At 41.9% G+C, this 22,355-nt stretch overlaps 1 protein-coding gene across 2 annotated transcripts in view; it reads right to left on the bottom strand.

Moving 5' to 3' along the window:
• suclg2 (succinate-CoA ligase GDP-forming subunit beta) overlaps nucleotides 1-22,355 on the bottom strand; it is a 106,811-nt gene that overhangs the window by 37,544 nt on the left and 46,912 nt on the right. For both annotated transcript variants that reach the window (XM_079341284.1, XM_079341285.1), the window contains exons 4-10: nucleotides 22,089-22,188; nucleotides 20,324-20,414; nucleotides 18,467-18,619; nucleotides 16,903-16,992; nucleotides 15,006-15,102; nucleotides 10,564-10,725; nucleotides 8,005-8,147 (exon numbers count right to left, since the gene is read on the bottom strand). In XM_079341284.1, the coding sequence (XP_079197410.1) occupies nucleotides 8,005-8,147; nucleotides 10,564-10,725; nucleotides 15,006-15,102; nucleotides 16,903-16,992; nucleotides 18,467-18,619; nucleotides 20,324-20,414; nucleotides 22,089-22,188 (836 nt within the window). The remainder of the gene's footprint in view (nucleotides 1-8,004; nucleotides 8,148-10,563; nucleotides 10,726-15,005; nucleotides 15,103-16,902; nucleotides 16,993-18,466; nucleotides 18,620-20,323; nucleotides 20,415-22,088; nucleotides 22,189-22,355) is intronic.

Below are 22,355 nucleotides of genomic sequence, written 5' to 3'. Positions count from 1 at the left end.
AACCCATTATATGGAGGTAGAGCTTTTGTCTTAAAACAATACCATTATCTGCACTGCACATGTATGAAAAACAGAAATACATCACCCAGAGTGCCACTTCTCCCTTATAGCACTCAGCGCCTCATGCTGTCTGAATGTAACAAGCAATGTTCGCTCCCTTCTGTGGCCTGGCCTCAGTATGGCAGCCCCAGTGCATTGGCTGGCCTAAGTACTCGTCCCTCCATGGCTGGCCCCCTATTTAGTACTCATGTTGAATTCTGAGGGTTGCGAATGAACTCCATTACAGCTGCATCTTGTTTTCTCCCTTTTCCCCTTTTCTCAGAGGCTTTGCATTGCTTGTGTTCATAACACTGAGAGCCAGCGTCTCCCAAAGGCCCTCAGCTTCGGGCAAAAAGGTAATTTCTTTCCCAGTAAAATAACACGATGAGTCTCTCACATGGCAGGTGACTCTTGTGATTAAAAGTTGTCTGGGGTCCCTGGAGGGCTGCATATGCGTGTAGACGTGGGTGCTACAATACAAGCCTCTATTTGCACTTCTGCACTGTGACTGAATGAGCTGTATGCTTTCCATCTCATGTGTGAGTAGCACCCTGAGGACACAACGCCATAAAGCAGAGCTCTTGTCCTTACTTCTAGTGCAGCAAGAACACGGAGTGATGCACCTTTAGCAAAATACATTTATTGTAGTATCCATGTCTGAGTGATTACATTACCCTTCGAATGAGAAATCGATTCTTTGCAAATAATATATGATGTTACAGTAAAAAAAACATGTCATACACGTACCTGCACCTAGCTCACCCTGGGCTACCGCTAGGTACACGAGTCAGCAATTCAGCCCTCCAGTCTGTGACTTTCCCCATACATCTTTTTAAACTCCATTGTTTGCGTGTTCATGGTGCGTGTTCACGTTTGATAAATACCTTATCATCAGCTCCCGGGGAAGTGTTTGTTCAAAAGAAACAGTTCATCTGGGTGTTTGTTTTCAACAAAGCTTAAAGGGAGCATTCAACATTTTTGTTGTCATCAGGCTAATCTTCTTCCGCTTTGGTATCGTGACGAACATGTGCGCTTACGGGTTTAGCAAATGACGTGATGCAAGATTCTGCAAACTATTTCTGTGATTTGCAAGTTTAAAGCCACATTCTATATATCACTTCCTGGCAAACATGTAACCCCATTGTACAACAACTATGGCAGCCTAAAACAACATGTGCACTGTCGTAGTAAAGCCTTACTGAAATAATAATGTCAACAACGACGTGCTATCGTAACCATCACCTCGCACATTCCACTACACTTTTGTGTTGGTCACCTGGCTCGGGCCGGAGCCTCTGCGAGTCTAAAGTCGTATGTTGAATATGTTGAAGCTCATTAGACATGGGCTCAGACATCTCCATACAGGGATGAGAAAGCCAGTGCCTGGGCTCCTGCAGGATTTAGCTCGAAGGCATGAAACTGGGGGGGGGGGGGAGCTATTCACATTGACTTTAATAGGATTTAGCCAGATGAAAGGCAACAGGGAAGAAAAGAGATACCAAGAAGAAAAGAGTGTACGGGAAAGATCGAGTAGAAATAGCAAGGAGAGGAAGAAACTTTAGAAAATACTTAGATGGCAAATCTTGCAGGAAAAGAGACATTGGGGTACAACTTGATATTGAGGTAGTTAAATTACTGCAATACGATGCTTTCATAATAAAAAGCATTATTAGCAGTAGTACCGTTTCCCCTGTAGAGGGAGAGATGGGACTTGGCAGTGTCGCAGCAACAAAGAGTGGTTAATAAGGGACCACAGGTGAGCTGAAACAGAGTCACTGAGCTGGAAAGAAGGAAAACAGTTTGTAGTTTTGTTGAAGGGCCATGTAGGGACATGCACAATAATGTCACACAATCAGGAAATGGGAAAACAAATGAAAAAAAAACAGAGTACACACATATTCACAGGTAAGCTTCAGCATTCCAAATTAAGATCTCACACATGCCAGTGGGAGCTGAAGAGATGTTACATGATCAACAGTGTCATAATGCAACAACACATGCGTATGAACACACCTCCATAGCTGCCCTGGGGGCGGGGCCATCAAGCTGAACTAATGCTGTTGTTCCAATCTGTGCCTTTTTCACCGCACCTTGCTTTTGCCTTAAACAATGCAGCAACACAGAAAAAAAAAAGAAAAGAAAAAAAACCCCAGGAAAGCAGCAGGAAATAGGCCGGCAGGTAACGTGCATACACGCCAACTGTACAGTTAGAATAATAATAATACATTTTATTTGTAAAGCAATTTACATTTTTTAAATCTCAAAGTGCTACAGAGTTTAAAATGAGAAAAGAGTAGTTAAAAACACATAAAACATAAAAAAAACAAAAAAATAAAGAAGACAAGAAGGCTTTTCTAAAAGATGATTCTTTAGACTTTTTTTTAAAAGCAGCTGTAGTCTGTGGGGCCTTCAGGTGCTCAGGGAGAGCGTTCCACATTCTGGGGGCAGCAACAGAAAAAGCCCTATCGCCCAGTCCATAAACACACAGTGGGAGAAGGAGGGTATGAGGTGTTATGTCTAAATACGAAAATGGAAACATGCTGCACATTTGCTGCTTGACATTTGCTTCTTTCGTGTTTGCCCTTTGCAGTTGTTTTTGTTTTTACCTCTTTAGTTAATGCACTCTTTGCACTTAAAGACACAACATTTCTGAACTGGAGGCAGCTTATTCACAGCAAGGAATTCAAGAGACCTCTGGCACTTTGTCAGCAGAATAAAATGCCATTCAGAGTGTGAAAAAGTGACTCAATATAACCTCTGAAAATAACTGTGTCCTGAATCTATCTCTGCTGAAGTTACAGATTGGATACATAATTATAGATTATTTAGTAGACAGGAGAGACTTAATTAAATTTGAAGTGAAACTACAGTGTTTATGTAGGTATATTATTATACATGAACATCTTAAATAGATGTTATTTGGATTTAGAGATTTTTTTAACCACTGTGGGGGGGAAAAACAACTGATTTAATTTGAAATATAATACCACAAATTGTCATTGTGATGCACAAACGCCATGACTATGAACAATAGGCGTGTCCACTACAGCGTTGGGCCTCAAACAGAGACAAGCTAACAGAAAAATGACCATGAGGTGGATGTTTTAAAGAAATGTCATCATTCAATACAGCTCATAAAAAAATAAAAAAATTATAAATAAAAAAAAACAGCAGAAAACTGCCCTCAGCACTGAGAGCAGAATGGCTGTCGAGTTGGACGGGACATTTATCTGCCACTTCCTTTATAGCACAGGCACAAGGCAATAACCAGGTTACCTCCCTGTTGGTATTTGCTGCCTCTTTCTGCTTTGTGCCTAAAGGTGATGTGAAAGAAACCGCAATAAATTCAGTCATTCTGTCAACAAACTGTTCTTTACGTGCATATGAGGAAAGTGCAGCTATTTATTTTAGCATGAAAAATAAATGTGTCCCCTCTTAAAGAGCCCGGGGCCACAATCCACACAGAGCTGAATGGTCTGCTACACCCAGCTGAGCTACATCTCGTGTTTCACACATACTCTTGGCTACACACTGCTTTATGATTCTTCTTTTTGGTGCCAATTATTTCATTCAATTGGTTTATTTTTCATTATTATTTCTGTTACGTATCCTTCACATATAGTATCCTAATGTCATCTGCTTTTTCTCGTCTGATCTCGCAGAGAATAATAATGTCTCAGGTAATGAATGCTACAAGGGAAGATACAGGAGCAAGAGCAAACAAGGGGGGGAAAAAAGGGAGGCTTTGTCATCTCAGACTCCGTCTCTGCTATTCAGAGGCAGCAGTACACTCACATCACTTCCACTCCTCTCAGCACAATGAGCCTGAAACATCAAAGCGGAGAGCAGGAGGGAGAGAGCGAGACAGAGAGAGAGAGAGGAGAGAGAGAGACAAAGCGTAAAAGCGAGTCAGGAAAGAAAAGAGTGACAGAAAAAAAACAGGCCCCGAGTACCTGTTTATGTGGCTATGTATGGCATCATTACAGAAGGCTCTCTTTACACTGTTCTGCTCCCATGGACACTGAATGCACTTCGGTCTTTTCCACAGTATATAAACAATGGTAATAGTCTTAGTAAACAAACTCAATGCTCTCTAATATAAAGAGCAAATATTCATGCATGCACGCCAGCAAGTCTTCCCTTCAGTGGCTATCAAGCTTTTTATGCAGTGAAAGTAAAAACCAGTATTCTTATAGCATATGCTGGCCAAACTTTTACCTGAACGAAGTAGAAATAAATGAAATGGTCGAACAAGAAAAGGTAGGAAATGGGAGCAAAACAGTTCATCTGGGTATTCAATCAGGGACAACTGTCAACAAAGGGTTGGATATTTGGCGGCCATTAAGGGTTGATTGCCTCGATATTAAAATACGCAGAGTGTCAGTCTTTTTATAACTGGACGACACCTGAAATCCACACAGTTTCACCTCGTCAGAGCCTTATTTTAATTTCTGCTCATATTTCTGAATCTTGGATGGTAATTTGCTGGAAAAAAAAGAAAAAAAGAAATGCAAATGAGACGCTCACTCTCTCGCTCTTATTGTGGAGTGATTAACATTCCCTCCAAAGATCAGAGCAGGTTTCTCAGCTCCCCTGGTTGAAATGCTAATGGTGCTTCCAACCCAGTTTAATGTCAACCCTATTCTACTTTTTTTTCCCTGTTAAGGGAGGAGCTCCCTGTCTCTATTTCCATACACAGCAGCCGGAGGAACAGACAGCAAGCTTACTCCCCCATCTGGATCTAGGGAATCAGCCCACGACACAGAGAGAGAAAGAGAGAGAGGAGGAACAGGAGGAGGGTAGAGGAGGATCCTCTTGTCCATGCGGGAGTGTTCTTGGAAAGGAAAAGCAATGAATGCAGACTGTAAAAAAAATACATACATATATTTTGCCTCTGGAGAATTTCAACTCGTTTTAAAAGGGGTTGAAAAAATAACCAATGATGGCCTCATACCGGGACAGATTGACAGGTCTTTGGAGTTTTTCTCTCCCCTATTGATCGCATTTCTTTTATATCCACAAGATTAATTTTTATTTTCCTGCATGGACCATTGGCTTTAATTCACTCGAGACCAAACTGTGTCTCCACACAGTGGAAATGTGAGTGAAGCAATGCATCACCTGCTGGTGTGGAGGTTTTTAACATTCATCTCTAAAAGGTGAGCAATACTGGTCCATTCACTGCTGTGAAATACGAATGAGGGAATGTTTCTGAAAAACACAGCTTTTCCAGGACCCTAACACTGCACTCAGGTGTATGAATCATCTGCAAATGAGTACGAGATTGGCAAGACAGAAAGAACTCTACAGAGCTGAAAGATTGTCAGAAGATGTGTTATGGGGTGGACTGTGTTTACATGTTGATACATTTGAAGAACTGTATATTTCTTACATTGCTTTTCTTTCTCCCACTGCCTGTGTGTGTGTTCTGTGTTTCTGTATGTGTGTATTCATATGTTTAGGTTCAATAAATGCCAGAGGTTCCCAAAAAAGGGGGTTGTGAGATGCCTTCAAGAAACAAAAACAAACTCGAAATGACTTGAAATTGCATATTCTACCCATTATTGTGAAAAAGTCCTGAAGTGAGATTTGTGCTGAAATGAAAGTAAAACAATTGAACTTTAACAATGTTTTATCTGTTGTGCTCTTTGTTTGACTTTGTTGCATTAATTTCTGCTGTATTCTTTCGTGTTGTTTTAATGTCAGCATTTGGATAGACAACTTTCACCTGTCTTTCACATCTTTGAGCAGTTGAACTCTGTATTACTACTTAACCTCTTCTGCATGACTTCACCATCATCATGAGCCCTACCTAATTTTCATCACTTAGAAAGCCAATATCTTTATATTGTCAGTCATTTCAGTGCTTCTATTGCTATTATTATCATATTTTAGTAATATTGTTTCATATATCGATTTTAAGGTTCTTTTACTAGTGTTTAAGGGTCTTAAGGGTTTTTGCACTTTAATATTTATCTGACCTGCTTTTATCATATCAGCCCTCGTGGACCCTCAGGTATTCTGGCCCTCCGGCACCAAGACCGACGGGGAGGCAGCACTCAGCTTCTATGGCCTCTCGTTTGTGGAACAGCCTGCCGGAGAGCCTCATTTTTAAAAACAGAATCAAACTTACCTTTTTAACCTGGCTTAACTGATCGTTATTTATGTGTGTGTGTGTGTGTGTGTGTGTGTGTGTGTGTGTGTGTGTGTGTGTGTGTGCATAGATACATTTATATTGTTTTCATCTATTTTTATTTTGATCTTAACTGTCTCTTATATCTCCACTGGTTCCTGTCGGCGGTCGCCACACTGCTGGTGGCGCGGTTGATCGGGTCTCTCCGCTCCGGGTGTCTGGAGGGTCCCGTAACTATGTTGTGGGATCCGCCGGTTTGCCCTGGCTGGGAGAGGGGTCTGTGGGGCGGCGGCCTCTGTGGTTATAAGCTGTGCCGCTCCCAGTGTGGACGGCCCCCAAATGTGGCCCTTTCATCACCTTAGTCCTCAGTGCAAAGCCATGTCTCCATACTACCAGCTATTTCTCCATGTGTGTGTGAGTAGATGCGTATTTTTATATTTCGTGCAGATACGCGTCTCTCACTGCATTGATTTTAATGTTCGGCACTTTGTAATGCATTGTATATGTAGAAAAAGTGCTATATAAATAAAGCTGATTGATTGATATTGTCCGTCTCTTATTAGCTTCCATTATGTCTTTCTTACCGTTTGGTGTTAGTGTCACAATTGTTTTCCTGTAATTTCACCAATCGAAGGAAGAATTTGCATTATTCAAGTTACACTTCAAACACCTACATGGCTTCAGTGTGTTAGAAGCACAGGAGGCGGGCTCTAGAGGACGCAGAGCTCCTCCAACCATCAGCGAGGTGATGGAAGGCTACTACGCGACGTCCCTGACGCCCATCCACCACCATCAGACCGTGTCGCCACACAACTACAACCGTCCACATTCATTCTTGTAACAGAACAATGAGTAAGGTCTTTCTCCTTTCCAATACCTTACTTTTTGTAAAGCATCTTGAGATAACATATACAGAGCAAAAAAGAGATTGACTGATTGATGTCAAAGTAAGATGAAGACATTCATGTCGTCGAGTTGACACAGTACGTGACCTGTCGTGTAACGATCTGGCTTCGCTACCATATAAGTAGATATCTTTCAAAATGAAAACCCAATTTTTACAGAATAACTGCCTACTCGAATCAGCTCATGGAAATGAATGTTAAATAAAAAGAAAGAAAAGAAGGCAAATAACTGATATTGTATCAAATGCTACTCAGTATTCCACACATCTAAGCCCTGCCAGAGATGCTAACACAGAGGCAACCGGAGATCAGTCCAGGGATGTGGGAGTGACAGCAGCGAGGGAATTAGAGGTGTGATGACTGTCAACACACAATCAGCGCTGCGGTATTGTTACAAGGCTCATGTTGTTTAGTTTGGAGTTATTAGCTTTCTGAACATAGAGTCAAATCACTTGTAAAACACCCACAAGCTGCCACTCATCCGGAGCTGCAAGACGTCAAAAAACATGCTTTGAGTTACATTTGGATTTGTGCGTTTGCTTTGTACACAGCCTTCAGATGAGCCCTTTCCATTTGTGTGGATGTCTTAACAAGTCATTCAAGATCATTTCTATAGCAGGGAAGACTGAAGCGAGGTGACTGCTACTGAAAATGATGGCTGATAATCACACAGCCTCCCAGACTCTCTATGAGCGAGACGTGGACATATGCCAAGGTCCTTCATCTAATAAGCTAATAAGCTAGCTGTCTCAGTGACAAAGTGCAAACTAAATAGGCAGAGTTTTGTGAATGTGCTATGACAAGACATATAAACAGATGGAATTCACTGAAGACAAGACTCAAAAATAAATTAATTCAGCTCTCTACACTCAGTTCTATCAAAGGACTACATGGTGAATGTATATATTCTTGGTAGTTTTCTCTTACCTTTGGGTCGGCAGTAAGCAGCTTGAAGGCCTCGTACACCTGCCTCTCTTTGACTCCTCCCCCTAGGTCAAGGAAGTTTGCTGGCTTTCCACCATGCAGGTCAATGATGTCACATGTGGCCATGGCCAATCCAGCTCCATTCACTGTAAATAAATAAATAAATAAATAATAATAATAAAACAATGTAAATGGAATTTTGCTTGTTTCTGACTTTTCTAATCTTCAGACTCCTCAAAGTGCTTTTACACTTCGTGTCACACCTACAAATTCACACACTAATGGCAGAGGTTTCTAGATGGTTAAGCGACCATCAGAAGTAACTTATACCATTCATACACGCATATACCAAGGCTAAGTGTGTTGCACAAGGTCACATCGGAAAATGCTGTAGGAGCTAGGGATTGAGAGACAACTGACTCTACCAACTGAGTGAGTGAGTGAGTGAGTGAGTGAGTGAGTGAGTGAGAGTGAGAGAGAGAGATGCTTTAACTGCAACGTGTGACCTCTACTTACATATTACGGTAATTAAAAAAAAGAAAAAACATTCCTATGCCATTGTTTAAAAGCACATATGTGGTGCCAATGTCAAATGCTTTCTTGGTTCTCATGCTGTGTCATGAATGTATGATAACTGTATCAAAAGCTGAAAACTACAAAACTTTGAATTGCTGACAAGAGCACTTAAAAGAGCAAACACATGAAGTCAAAGAGAAACAGACAGTGAAGCATCACTGGGACAGACCTCAGGTGTCGTGCATGTGTGTGAGGAGAATAGAGCTTAAGGGAAGCAGGGCGAGCTGGTTCATACAAGTGTTAAACAGAAGAGTACGTTTAGAGAACAGTTTAAATTTAATGAGCTCTATTACGCTGATTCATATTTACAAACTGATGTTATAAAGTCGGATGCTCATACTAAACCTTAGCTCAATTGAAAAATAAACGCAAGATACCGAGTTGCTGGAGTTATCTCCAGACGCGTCTACCTGCAGCTCTGATTGAGATGTTACAATAACTCTGCGAGACTTCAGACGTCAGCTTCTACCAGCATATTCAAGCACAGCATGGAGGAACGTTGTAGGACACGCCCACCTAGAAGCTCAGGTCAATTTCCCTGCAACTGTAAACAGGCCAATCGGACGAAAGTGGGCATGTGTGGCCTGAAAGAGAGCTGCTGAAATGAACCGTTCAAGCAGAGGCTAAAATGAGGGATTTTACTGACCCCAGGATATGAACAATAAGAAGGTTTTTTAGATACACATCTCTGAGTAGGTGTCAGAGACGGACGTGATTAATGGTGAAGTGAGAATAATAGATCTGTTATTCTCAGTAAGACTAATGGTGTCTGCTGTACCAATTTTATACCTCAAGAGAGTGTTAATATTACTGTAGCATAACACAGAGAAAATGGTTGATGTATTCTATGAATTTAAAAGAATAGCAAAGTAAAATACAGACAGGAAGTCATGGATGAAATCCATTTTTCATAAACTTAAACAAAAGTCCTTGAGAAGAAACTGTGACGCCAGCAGCCATGAATGGACAAAAAAAAAAAAAAATCAATGATTGAAGGAAAGCAAACATATACTTGAAGCAAAAAAAAAAAACACACAAAAGAAACCAGCAGGAAATGATCATCCACAGAAGACCAAGAAGCTGAAAAAAATGTCACCCTGAAGAAGTGAATCAGCTGGAAATCTTTTAATCAGTAAAACTCAATGCTTCAAGACGAGCAACACAGAGAAAAATGTGATTATGACTCGTCTCTCGACTTCAGAGAAAAAAAAGCGTTGATTAAAAGAGGTTTTGCTGCAACTTTTTTTGTGGCCTCTGTCATCATTTAGCCAACCGCCGGCCCGGCTTCCCTGCTGAGTTGTGCCAGGGCCAAGTGCACAAAAATGTCTTACCTCATTTGGTTTAGCCTGGCTGAACTCGCATCCTGGCCAGCTTTCCGACCAAGGTCTCAATAAAAGGGAAATTTGCTCTAACAGCTGTCACTTTGGTGGCTTACTAAGCTCTCAAGGAAGCTGCAGGGCCTTTAGAGCTGTTTTAACTTTAAGAGAGGCTGGGGGCTGGCTGCGGATGCAGAGTGTTGGTGTGTGCATGAGTGTGTGTTTGAGTGTGTATCTGAAGGGGGGGTAGTGCTAACAGACATCTAATGTGTTTATGAGGCTACGGGGTAAGGAGCGTGAGCACCTGTTAGTACTGCTGCACGCTGTAACAGCTTTGATTTATGACAAGAGAGGGGGCCTTTAATGAGAATGCTTACAATCTGGCTCACTGGAGACTTTCTGGGCGGATTATGGCTAATTAGAACACATTGGTTACGGCAGCAGTCCTTCTGGAGTGCTAAGAAAGCTGCTTGTAACGTTGACTGGAGCCGAGCCGAGGCTGCTTTTACTTTGAATAAGTTTTAACCGTGTCCTGGTTTCCCGCTGCTGTGACTTTAGAGAGGCGTTACAGTCTGACTTCAGAAGGAGCTTACTTTATGGGAGAGTTAATTTAATGCCTGGTGAACGCGTGTAGAAATGCGTTCAGTTACTGGGATTTTTGTTTCCGTACCAAAGCAGGCGATGTTTCCGTCCAGTCCGATATATTTGAGGTCCCATTTGGCTGCCTCCATCTCTGTGGGGTCACTCTCGGTCATGTCGTCCATGGCGAACACGGCTTTCTGGCGGAACTCTGCGTTGTCGTCAAAGTTGATCTTCGCGTCAAAACAAACCACTGGAGAGACGAGGAAATGACAAAGACGAGTGAGGGATCAGCGCAGCAAGAGAGAACAAAGTCAGACAGAAGGAGATGGTAACTGAGGAAGGGGGGGGGGGGGAACATCACTTCATGCACAAACACCAGACTTATTAGCACTTCTAAACCTGGAATTAATGATGGCGCGTCCCCTCGGCCTACTGGTCTTAATTATTTCAGAGGTTGTGTTAGTTAGGGATGGGTTTTTGACACTGCCTCTAAGGTATAGACCATTACAGTATAGTAAATGGACTCTTCCTTTGCACTTCAAAGAAAGCACATTTCAAAGAGAGCACACTCAGGAAGCTACCTGAGGAAAAAAAAAAAAAAAAAAAACAGGCCAAAAAAGTCATAAATTAGTTGAAAGTCATTTTTATGTAAAAACACTTTAAAGTGAGCGAATCTTAAAGGCTTTTTCTTTCATGCTAATACGGCTGAGATGATGAGAAGATCGAGTCCACTTTGACGTCTCTTCTGTCAAGAATGTAGCACTTTAAGAGCTCACTTTCGTTAATAGTGATTTTTTAATTGTCTCCAGACAAAACATCTACCGTAAATTCCGGACTATAAGCCGCTACTTTTTTCTCACACTTCGAGCACTGCGGCTTCTACTCCGGTGCGGCTAATGCATGGATTTTTTATGGGGGACAATGAGCTTCTGCCGCAAAAACATTTGACTTCGTCACGTCGGATCTTAATATCAGTCATTTTGCGCTTCATGCACGCACGTTAAGATGACACTGACAGCGACAACAGAGACTGAGGAAGTGAGTAATGAAGTCATTCTGAGGCAGTGAATGGATGGACTTTTTCTTGTGAAATATATTACGGTCATCTTTTTCATCAGCCGTGTTACAGACACCGTCGGCTAGGCTTCGTATTGTAACGGTTCATGTTGTAAAGTCAGTAGTTGATAATGTGTTCATAATTCCGATTATGTGGAGAGTCAGTGAATGCACCAGCGAGAACGTGTTGAGTGGCTGTATGAGAGAACGCTGGAGGAGAGAGTTGGATTGTTACGGCAAGTTATGTGTTGCTCTCTGCTGTAAACGGCGTGGTCACGGCCGACAGTGATCGGGTTATTAAAAGTTATTATTTGAACGCTCTCGTCGTCCTTTAACGTCCGTACGGACGCTACAGTATTTGCGGATGTTACCGGTAGCCTACGTCTGTGTAAATAGCTCTTGTTATAGCGTGGACACCTGCGGCTTATAATCAAGTGCGGCTTATATATGTACAAATACATTTATTTACTTATTTTTAGCCGGTGCGGCTTATATCCAGGTGCGCTCAATAGTACGGAATTTACGGTATGTTGTGGCCTCTTATTGCTGGGGCTTATATAGTCTTACATTTCATGTTGTTCCATCCACAGCTCTTTACTGCACATCAGGCAGCTCAGTCAAATTAACAGTTTGAGGTTTGAATCTGATTAGTAAAACTAACTGCACTTCATAACCGGACATTTAACTGACTTAATGCAGCCACTGATTCAGGGGTTCAGGGGTACTAACAGTGGGGGGTCACGAGCCACCTAATGTGGGGCCACTGGATGCCTTCCAGAAGAGCGAATACAATTAACAAATCAGCTAAAACTGCACACTTTATGTAAAAGTGAGTGTTTCAGGTCTTACTATGAAACATAGTGTTGTTAAAGACTGCTGTTAGTGTTGCAGCATCCTTTATATGGAATAACATTCAAAGGACAGCTAAGCTGTACCTCTCTGGTTTCATACAGCTTTTTTTTAAAGATTCAGTGTCTGCACTACTTGGGAAGGACATTACAACAGTAATGTAACAGTAGCAGTTTTAAAATGTGGAAGTGTTTCAGTGTCTCTACTAAGGCCCGACCGATGTGGAATTACCACATTTTTGGGGACAATACTGGTTTGATATCTTTCTTAAATCTACAAAGTCTGTAGAGATGGATACAGCATACATATATTGTTGATCCCTCAGATGCAGTTTTCAAACAAAAGATATATGACGAAGACTAAACTGGAAAGTAACTGCACCTGTCCGTGCGTCACCACCTGACTCTGCTGTTGAAAGAAAACTGCTCGTGTAATACAACAAAACTCAAATGAAATTCTAATTGACAGGTGAATATCGGCAATAACAATAGTCATAGGATATGCTGATATACAGTAGGCCAATATTACCATTGTGCAGATTAATCTCTTCGGCTCCAGTCTATGTCATTACATGTTTATATTTATGGAATAGAGACCTCAGTGTCGGTGGGTCCTTCCTATATGATGTACTCTATAGTAATTCAGGTTGCTTCACCAGCAGGCAGGCTTTAAAACCTTTATTGTCAACTTGTTCAAATGGTACATTGTGACACAGCAGCCAGATAACTGATGTTTAATACTAATAGAATGTAACAAAATGTTTAAACGTGGGAAATGGTTTTTGTGTCGACAACAAACAGAAGCACAAACAAAGACACAAACAGAGACACATTACTTAGCAGGCAGACTGTTGTGCGACTGGGGAGCGTAAACAAACTGTTTCCTCGAGGTAAAGTAACATTTCCACTACACAATTCCTTTTGTTTTTGTTTTGACAGTTCTATTATTGCAGACCATCTACAGAATGAATTCCGCTATTACCAAATGAGACAAAAAAAATACAAATTCTCGACTCTAGAGAAATGTTCCTCTCCACCGCATGTTTGTGGAATGCCTGCCGGAAAATAGCTGCGCTCCCTAGTGACACGTTTGCAAATTCAACAAAAAAAAAAAAAAAAAAAAGGATCTTATTTTAATGTGAAGCTTGTCTACACAGCCTGCCTCAATCACACAAATTACTTCTTCCTGCTGTTGGGAAAGGAAAGTCATACCTCTGAAAGCAGTCATTTTATTTATTCACATTCATAAGAAATCATAAAACAACAGAGTACTTTTGTGAGATGTTGTTCAAACACTTCAGAACAAAAATAAATCTGTTTTTGGAAAACGTCTAAATAACATCAAAGAAGTGACGCACGTTCATCGAGTCGTCATGCGTCTGGAGAGGAGACATCACGCTCAATCCCTGTAACCCGCTACCTTCTGATTTCTGGGGACTAAACGAAGTTCAGTGTGAGTTCAACCACAGTGGTCCAATTTGGTTCCTGGCTGTGTAGAATACCTTTCTTATCTGGATGCTGAGCTCTTGAACTGTCAGCACTGCAAACCTCGAAGTCTGTTTTGTTGTCACCTTAAGAAACAACGAGGGACTGAGATATGATCATATCTCTGCCATTGTTAATTCAAGTGTTTGCCTTTTATCAGGGAACGCTTACGACGTGTCACACTGAAAACAGATACGAAAGGCAACTTGGCATCTTCGGGGCTTTGAGTGTTTAAACTGTGCGATTCAATATGGAGGCAAACTATCACTTGATATTCAAAATGACACTATGCACTATGCTATAAGCTACAGAAGTGGAACAACCTTAAAAAAAGAGTTTAAAAGTCAGCTCATTCAGCTGTTTTTTAAGAAAAATACAAAGAAGGCATGCAATGAAACAATGCTCAGAGCTACATGCCACAAATGATGTTGGCAAGTCAAAAGTGGGAATTCTTGTTTAATTTTTGATTTTCTACAACAGCTAATGAAAGCTCTCTAACCCTAACCCTTCTTCGTCAATTATTGTACACATGCATTTCCATATGCTTAGCTTTAACACAGCTTTAATAATAGCTCAGTTCAAGCTAAGTTTAAAAACAGCATATGTAAAGGAGTGTGTTTAAATTGAGTGGATCTGATGTTCTGTTTACATTTAGAAATCTGCGCCATGTGATGTGTCTGCAGCTGAAGCACTTTACTTCTCACTGCGACTCCTCATTTCTAGCTGATGTCAGACTTTAGTTAATCATCAACAACAAGGAATCATCAACAGACATCAGCACACTCTGAAGATGGAGAGCTCTGCTCCCTGAAGCTACTTGGTGTTTGATCCAGACAAAGTCATGCTGACAAGAAACTGACGTCAATGTGCTGCAATTACACTTCAGATAAATATATTCAGACCCGAGGAGAGAGGGAGCCTGTATCCCACGGTAAGAGATAAGGAAAGCCGCTTGTTGCCAGCAATTTAAGATTTCTCTCGTTAAAGTGCTTAAAAGTACAACACATGCTAACGTGATTTAGAGACAGACAATGACAGGTTAAAACACCAAAAAAGGAACGTGCAGAAACACACACACACTGCACACAAGTTGACACTCACATGCACACACAGACAGGAATGTCTCCATGATACATCTTACCTTGTCCTTCGGGAGTCTCGCCGAGAGGATTGACTTCGACTTGAGTGGCGTCGACTTTCAGGAACAGATCATAGAGCCTCTTAATCTGATCAGCCGCCTATGAGGTCCACAGAGGACAGTTATTACCTGGCGGTTCAGCTCGACGCAGCAAGCACCGCCAACGCCACTCCACACATCCCACACGGGCTCCATAAAACATGTCAAACAACCTCCTGTCCCACTTCCTTTTATAGCAATGTGTGAGAGTTTGTGCTTCAAGAGACACTTGTTTTCTACTTTATTACAAAAGGCGTGACAACTGTCAACAAATGCCAACACCCTATATACAAACTGATGTCCATGGCAGTAGATGCTTCCTTGCTGTAAGATTTAGACATTAAATTGGCTGCCTTTTTTCATACAACAGGTTTCGTTGATTTCAGTGGAAAACGGTATTTGACAAGCCACCATTACTGTAATAGCTCTTCCCTGAAACAGCTGTGGGTTCCAATTATGTAACAGGTGGGTTAATAACTTAATATACATGAGGGGAGAGTGCAATGTAGATGCAGCAATGTGCTCATTGTAGATCTTTCTGGGCCCTCTCTTCATTGTGACTTTAAAGCTTCAGTGGGCCCGTTACCTGTCCCTGCAGAGTCCCTTAAAACAACACTTTGTATTTATCTATGTCACTTTGCCTTCGACAACATTGGTAAGGCCTTCAGAAAGGACCTGTGGATTTCTCAGCTGCCCTAACAGTCGTGACAAGCTAAAGCTTTGGCACCAGCGCCCATAAACCCGCTGTCGGAGTTTGTCTACACAAGCAGTGTATGTGTAAAAAAAAAATGAACACATGAAGTGAAGAAAGCTGCATTAAATAGCGTCATAACGTAAGTGGTCGCTTCAAAGCCCCCCCTCCCCCCCGTTTAAAGCGAGCTCAGCCGGATCTCTATCACTGCTGTTGTTCAGTAACGCAGACAGCGGTGACTTGGCATTGACGTACGAGTCAACGCACAGTTCCAGACAGTCGAGAGAGCTCACTGTCCTTTCTCTGTTTACCACACAACCACAAACACAAAGATGCTGTCATCCTTCACCTCGTTCAATGCAGAAAAACTGTCTTTTAGAACTTCTTTTCATTATCCCCAAATCAAACAATCTGGCAGACGAATCACAGCAACCAAGGAGAAGCACACTGACAGTGCAGTCACTTAACCAATCACTCTGGTTTTTCTCTCCTCGCCCGTTTCAAATCAATGCCCATTCAGTATTCTGAAAAGAAAGGCACACGTACAATGGGAAGCAAAAAAAAAAAGCTTGAACACCTTTGACTCTTAAGTCTGCTTCTTAGAAACGGACTCACTTGGCTGATTTGTATGTATCTCATGTGTTAAGATCCTAAACTAATCGGATTTCTCATGCTAGGGTGCCCGTGGAAAAGAAAACAAATTAGTGATCTGATGCCAAGAGACAAATGGCTTTGAAATAAACCCAACATCTAAGCAAACACAAACCCGCTGTGAGTGTTAACATGTTGTGTTTCTGGGCTTTTCTACAAGCTTGTGTTGTCGCAATCAAATTCATTCAACTTAAGGTGAGAAGATTTTTTATTTATCATGTTTCATTTTCCTCGATTATTAGGTCACCCATTGAGAGAAGTGTTGTTTCTTGTTGTGTTGTATCAAACAATGGCAGCCTGGTGGAGCACCATGCGTCACGGCCAGATACGACCCCCTGGCAAATGAGTCGGCGTGGTGAAATGATGACACTTCACAACTGGACTCCGTAAAAACAAGCAAGTTTTTGCTTGTGACTGGCGATGTATCTGACTGTCCATTGCGTTGTGTGTGTTCTCATCGTATCATCTTTCTGGCCCTTCTTTGCGATGGGACTTTAAAGGCTTCAGCGGGCTCATTACCTGTCTCTGCAGAGGTCCTTTGAAACCCAAGTTAGCTGCCATGCGGAGTGCCTGTTCATCTTTCACACCTTCAAATATATCCACGACTTCCTTTAAGATATGGAAGAGAGAGAGAGAGAGAGAGAGAGAGAGAGAGAGAATAGGAGAAAAGGAGTGAGAGAGAACAAGGCTCCAACACGGGGCTTTAATGTGACACAAAGAGGATGTTCATATTAAACTGCCGACATCGTAATTAAGAAGTGGCAAGCTGCCAGACGTGGAGAAAAGGAGAGTTGGGAGTGAAACTGAAGATTTATGATCATTACCACCCTCGTATCTTTGACTTTCAGATAGAGAGAAGCTCTTGTATCACTTATTTCAGAAGCATTACATCGGCTGGAGGATTTCAGGGCTGTGTAGAAATAAAGGATAAAACGGCAGCTGCCGTTCTAAACAAACTAGATGTGGACAATGTAGATTTTAATAAGATTTATAAATGGTGCACTGCTCTGTCGTGTCTGTGTTAGATAGCTACAACACAGCTGGGTGATGCTTTTACAATCTGAAATAGTGTGTGGATATAATAAATGGCATCAATCTCTGCAGGATCTTTACAATCTGCTCTAACATCTGTACTCTATAGAAAAAGAGAGATGAACAAGAAAAATGGATGTGCAGGCCAACTCCATTTGTAAGGTTTTAATTTGACATCTGGTAGCTACAACTAGAACCTGTTGAAAAGGAAGGTGTACTGGAGGAGTGAGCAGGGTAACTGGAATCCAGTTGAGAGCAGTACAACAAACACAGAAGGCTGAGTGTTTGCATGGATTTTTTTTTTTTTCTTCATCTTGAGAATCAGTGTGTGGCTGCTATCGATGGGCAGCTGCTGCAGTGTGCATGAAGACATGACAACAATCTGCGAACAATAACACGGAAAATACAAAACAGAACAGCGTAACGCTGTTCTTGCAGGATTTTAAAGCAAAATGCTCTTGTCAATATCTGGTTAGGTTAGGATAGAGCAGGGTTTGAACCTTTTTACCATCTTCAGAGAAAAGAGTCAAGATGAGCTACATTCCATATCGGGATCAGGGGCGGCTGGTATAAAAGTAGAAGGGCTAAGCTCTTACTTTGTTAAAATAGAAAGTTGAGATAGGTATTCTTCACATCACTTATTTAGTTAAAAACACAGTCATTGTGATGTTTAGTCTGTTAGCCCACGATTGGCCTTTTCCATTATGTTTTGGCTTAAAATCATCAAACAAAGAAGTACATCTTTAATGAGCATATTAAATAAACAAGTAGGCCTAAGATTGCTCTTCTTGCCCTTTAATTGCACATTTGAACGGCTCAATGTAGTCCATAGTAACTGAGTAGAAATATGAATACTGGTTGTGTTCTTCTGTGTGTTCCTGCTGAAAAACACAAAAAGAATCTGAGTCTCAGTGCTAAGATGATCTCTGACCCCACCTGGAGAATTATTCCCCAGGTGTCGCTGGCTGTGAGGAAGATCAACTTGATTTCTCATCATCACGATCACTATGAGACTATTTGTAATCGGGGACTTTGAACTAAAATCATTTACCTTAAAGATGAGCTCTGGGGTGTTGGCTGCTACCTCCTCGATATCCATGCCTCCCTGGGGGCTTCCCACCATGACGGGACCATTGCAGGCGCGGTCCATCAGTATTGCAAAGTACGTCTCCCTGGTAATGTCCAAAGCCTCCGCAACCATCACCTGCACACATGCAACAGCAGGAGAAAAAGAGATGCCAATATGCTACAAGCTGGACGTCATGATTACATAAGGGGTACCTCTTTAACCCTTTTATAAAAATACTTTTTTTATTTTTGTTTACTTCCCTACAGATTAGGCAAACATCTGCTCAATCATTGTGTCCTTCTTACATTACACAACATCATCAGAAAAAGGTGGAACACATTAATAAGTAGGAGGTTAAATAATGGATAACAGAGCAGGGTTCATAGATCGCTAGGATCTATGAGGCAAAGCTCTAAGAAAACTGTGACAGAGAGACAGGAAGGCAAACGAGCAGATAAACAGAGAAACAGGGAAGCAAGCAAGCAAGAATCTCATTTGGAAGAAGAGGAGAGAAAAAAAAAGAGGAACTATCAGTTGTGTGATGGTTAATGGGCTGTGGGTTTTCTGGATAAGGTGTTTGTTTGAACATGCAGGGGCCTTATGTTCAGCTTCCACCCTATCGCCCAGTGAACGAGGATGGATAGCTTTCTCCCCAGCTCGGTGTTAACAGACAGCCGCCCTATCTCCTTGTCCAAATGTTGTCTCTTCCAGTCACTCAAACTTTCTCCTAAGTTCTATCCTGTTTGACTTGTAGCCTGATTGTTCACTCCATCTAAATATATTCTATTTTCACAGTCTTGTTCTTCCCTTTTACCCTCAAATGCCCTTTTTTTTCACGTCTCCTGCAGTTTTCTTTAACAACCATCTCTTACACCTCCTGTCTCATTTTCCCCGGATCCTTCCCTCCTCTTCCCTCCATCAGGTCCGTGACAGTAAATCCATGCACATGCTGAAGGTTCTGTGCCTCTTCCATGTGCTGTTCTCTGCTCAGGGGTTGCAGTATGGGCTTGATGTGAGCTCCATTGGCAGGTTGACAGCTAAGCTCTGGCTGACATCTGACAGACAAGGTTGTGACTACCATGTTACGGCACTCGATCCTTCAGGGACAGTCGACGGCTGCTCTTGCCAGGTCTGATTTCAGCGCTGCAGGTGAAGGATGATGTTCTTTGTAAGAGATTAGATGATTCCGCAGCATCTCCTCTTGCTCACGTCTATTCCAAGTTTGTACAGTTTGTTTCGTGGTTAGTTTGCCCTCTCCTCAGCATATGAAGCAGGGTGTTTATTCTGAGCTTGTAAAAGTCCTGTTCTGCTGGTGCTTTCTTTAAAAATGACAAGTGCGACACTTGTTTGATTCTACCTGGACTTGGCAGAAGGAGTAGGAGCTGGATTTTGGGGGAAGCAGGGGTAGAGAAAGGAAGCGTAAGCAACACACCAGTCACAGGCCGAAAGCGCTTCTTCACCTGGAAATGTTTGTTTTGAGGACGTACTGCATGCAGCATGCGAGTGGAGAAAATGATATTCCTGCTTGTTAGTGGCACATAGAAACAGTTGTTTACCAAGCACTTTATATTCACAGTGGGCCAGGTTCAATTTATGCAATAAGTCATAACACCAACCAGCACAGACAGTAAACAACAGCGGACAGACACTTTTTAAACACGGAAAAAAAAAAAAACACGATGCCAAACTTCCCTCAGAGTCATTAATTTTACGGAACTGCATTACTGGACTCAAAATGCCTTGAAATTGGGTCAGAAGAAAAAAAAAAACCCCAAAAAACCAAGAAAGAGTAAAGTACATTTCTGTTTCTCTCTTTTAGTCTGGGCAGTCGTGGCTCACCGTTTTCACTTTCACTCCATCCTTCGGTGTCTGCTTTGTAGTCAGGTTGAAACCCAGCATCTTATTGGCAAGTTCACCAACCACAGCAGGGCTGAAGGAGAGAGGTCAAAGGTCAAACAGGCTCCTTCTCAAAGAAACATTCTTCAGCCACAAAACAAGGCCTGAAAAGCGAAGACTTTAATGAAGCGATCGATCTCTCCGGGGTTCTGTTCAGCTGAAGAGAGATAGATCTCAGCATATTTTCCAGGCATATTCCACACACGCACTGGACTCGAGGAAGTTTCCCAACATATTTTATGGGCTGCGTGTGTGGACACAAACAGTCTCTTATCACTCTTTATGCTAAACCTTTCCTGCAAGCACTCTAGGAATACCTCAGCATGAAGTCGAGGTGAGCTAATGTGTTAACACAGCCGGTAATAGTCTGGACAGTGCTTCGTCTGTATCATGTGCTATCTCTTTGGAACTGGACTCAGTTGTATTTATAGAGCACTTTTTCATAAAAAAGGAGATTAAAACAAGAAAGAAGGTATTGAAAGAATTGTAAAAAAAAACAACAAAAAAACAAAACATCCTTAAACATTTAACAATATTGAAGACTCCTCCTGCAGTTTAATACAGATCCTCCTCCTAAACTAAGCTAAATGGAATGCAGTACTTAAAGTTGTGAGAGGGCGTCCTGCTGTGAGGTGCAGTTATAAAGAAGATCTCCAGAAAAGCAGCAGGAGCTGCATGTCCTGAATGTAAATGTCAGGAGTGCTCAGGAGGATAATAACAATCACAGATACTTTATTAATCTCTGTGGAGAAGTGTCGGACTTACAGATGAATTATGTAGAGCATAATATATACAGTTGAATATACAGTTATATATATAATGGAATAGGAATATGAAAGAACAGTGGGGAATGTAATTTATCCTGACAAAGCACATTTTGGTCTACAGAAGGCCATGATGAGCCCTTACTTATTCACTCTGTGTAACAGCAGCCCACAATGCTGAAAGCCTGCTCGGGTTCTCGGAGTGAACTGAAAGGGAGCCAGGGGTTGTACTTGTTCTTTGATAGATGATATAAAGGTGAACTGTGCACTTGTGTCACTGTCTGGGGACGACGAACTTCAGCACATCTCACGGTGAAAAAAAAAAGTTTCCGGCCATTTCGAGCCCTGAAGTAGGCTGGGACAACTGTCATAAATCACCTTTTTGCAGTTAAGACGACAGTAAGAGATAGGGACCTTTACGAATAAAAAGATAGCGCTAGTTCAGTACGGGGAACACTGAAGGAGAGAAAGAGGGAGAGGAACAGGGCATGAGCAAAGGAACGCTCTTTTTAAGATGTTCTTTTAGCCCTTTGAAAAACGCACAAGGATTCAAAGTGAGCCTTCAGTCGAGGGCTACACTCATCACTCTGTAAATGGAGACTAAAACATAATAAACCCAAGAAGGAGCCAAAAACCATATGAACCAGAAAAAAGGAAAAACGCATGAAGTGGCGCAAAACACTTGTGATGACCTTAAACTTTTCAACATATAATTGAGGGTAGGTCTCGAGAAAAAAAACCAAAAAAAAACCGAGACACTGCAAGACAGAAGAGCTGTTTATCTGCAGCACAAGTAATCCTGACAGTGTCTTTGTGTCTAGGGAACATCTTCAGAGAGCTGTTTGAGCCTCCTCAGTTTAAAAGCTGCTGTCGTTTAAGAAAAAAAAAACAATGAATCTTCTGTAATAACTCATAGTGTGAAATGCACATTGGGGCACACTCACTCCTTAGTCAAGTGCACTCCTCCTTTAAGGCCGCTGTCGAACACACCCTTGCCTCTGCCACCGGCCAGAATCTGAGCTTTCAGCACAATCTCCTTGGCATCTGAAAGGCAGAGAGGGATGGATTGAGAAAAAGGGAGATAAACAGAGGGAAAGAGATTCGTGGAACACTTTAGAGGCTGTGCACCTTGAACGCCCCTCGAGTCTGCCAGTTATTTGTCTCTCTGATTGAAGGCAGGAGGGGAAGGGGAGAGGAGACGAAATGTGAAA

Source organism: Symphodus melops, assembly GCF_947650265.1.
Source record: "Symphodus melops genome assembly, chromosome: 4".
In the NCBI taxonomy this organism is placed as follows: Eukaryota; Metazoa; Chordata; class Actinopteri; order Labriformes; family Labridae; genus Symphodus; species Symphodus melops.
This window is presented reverse-complemented; position numbering and strand designations above follow the sequence as displayed.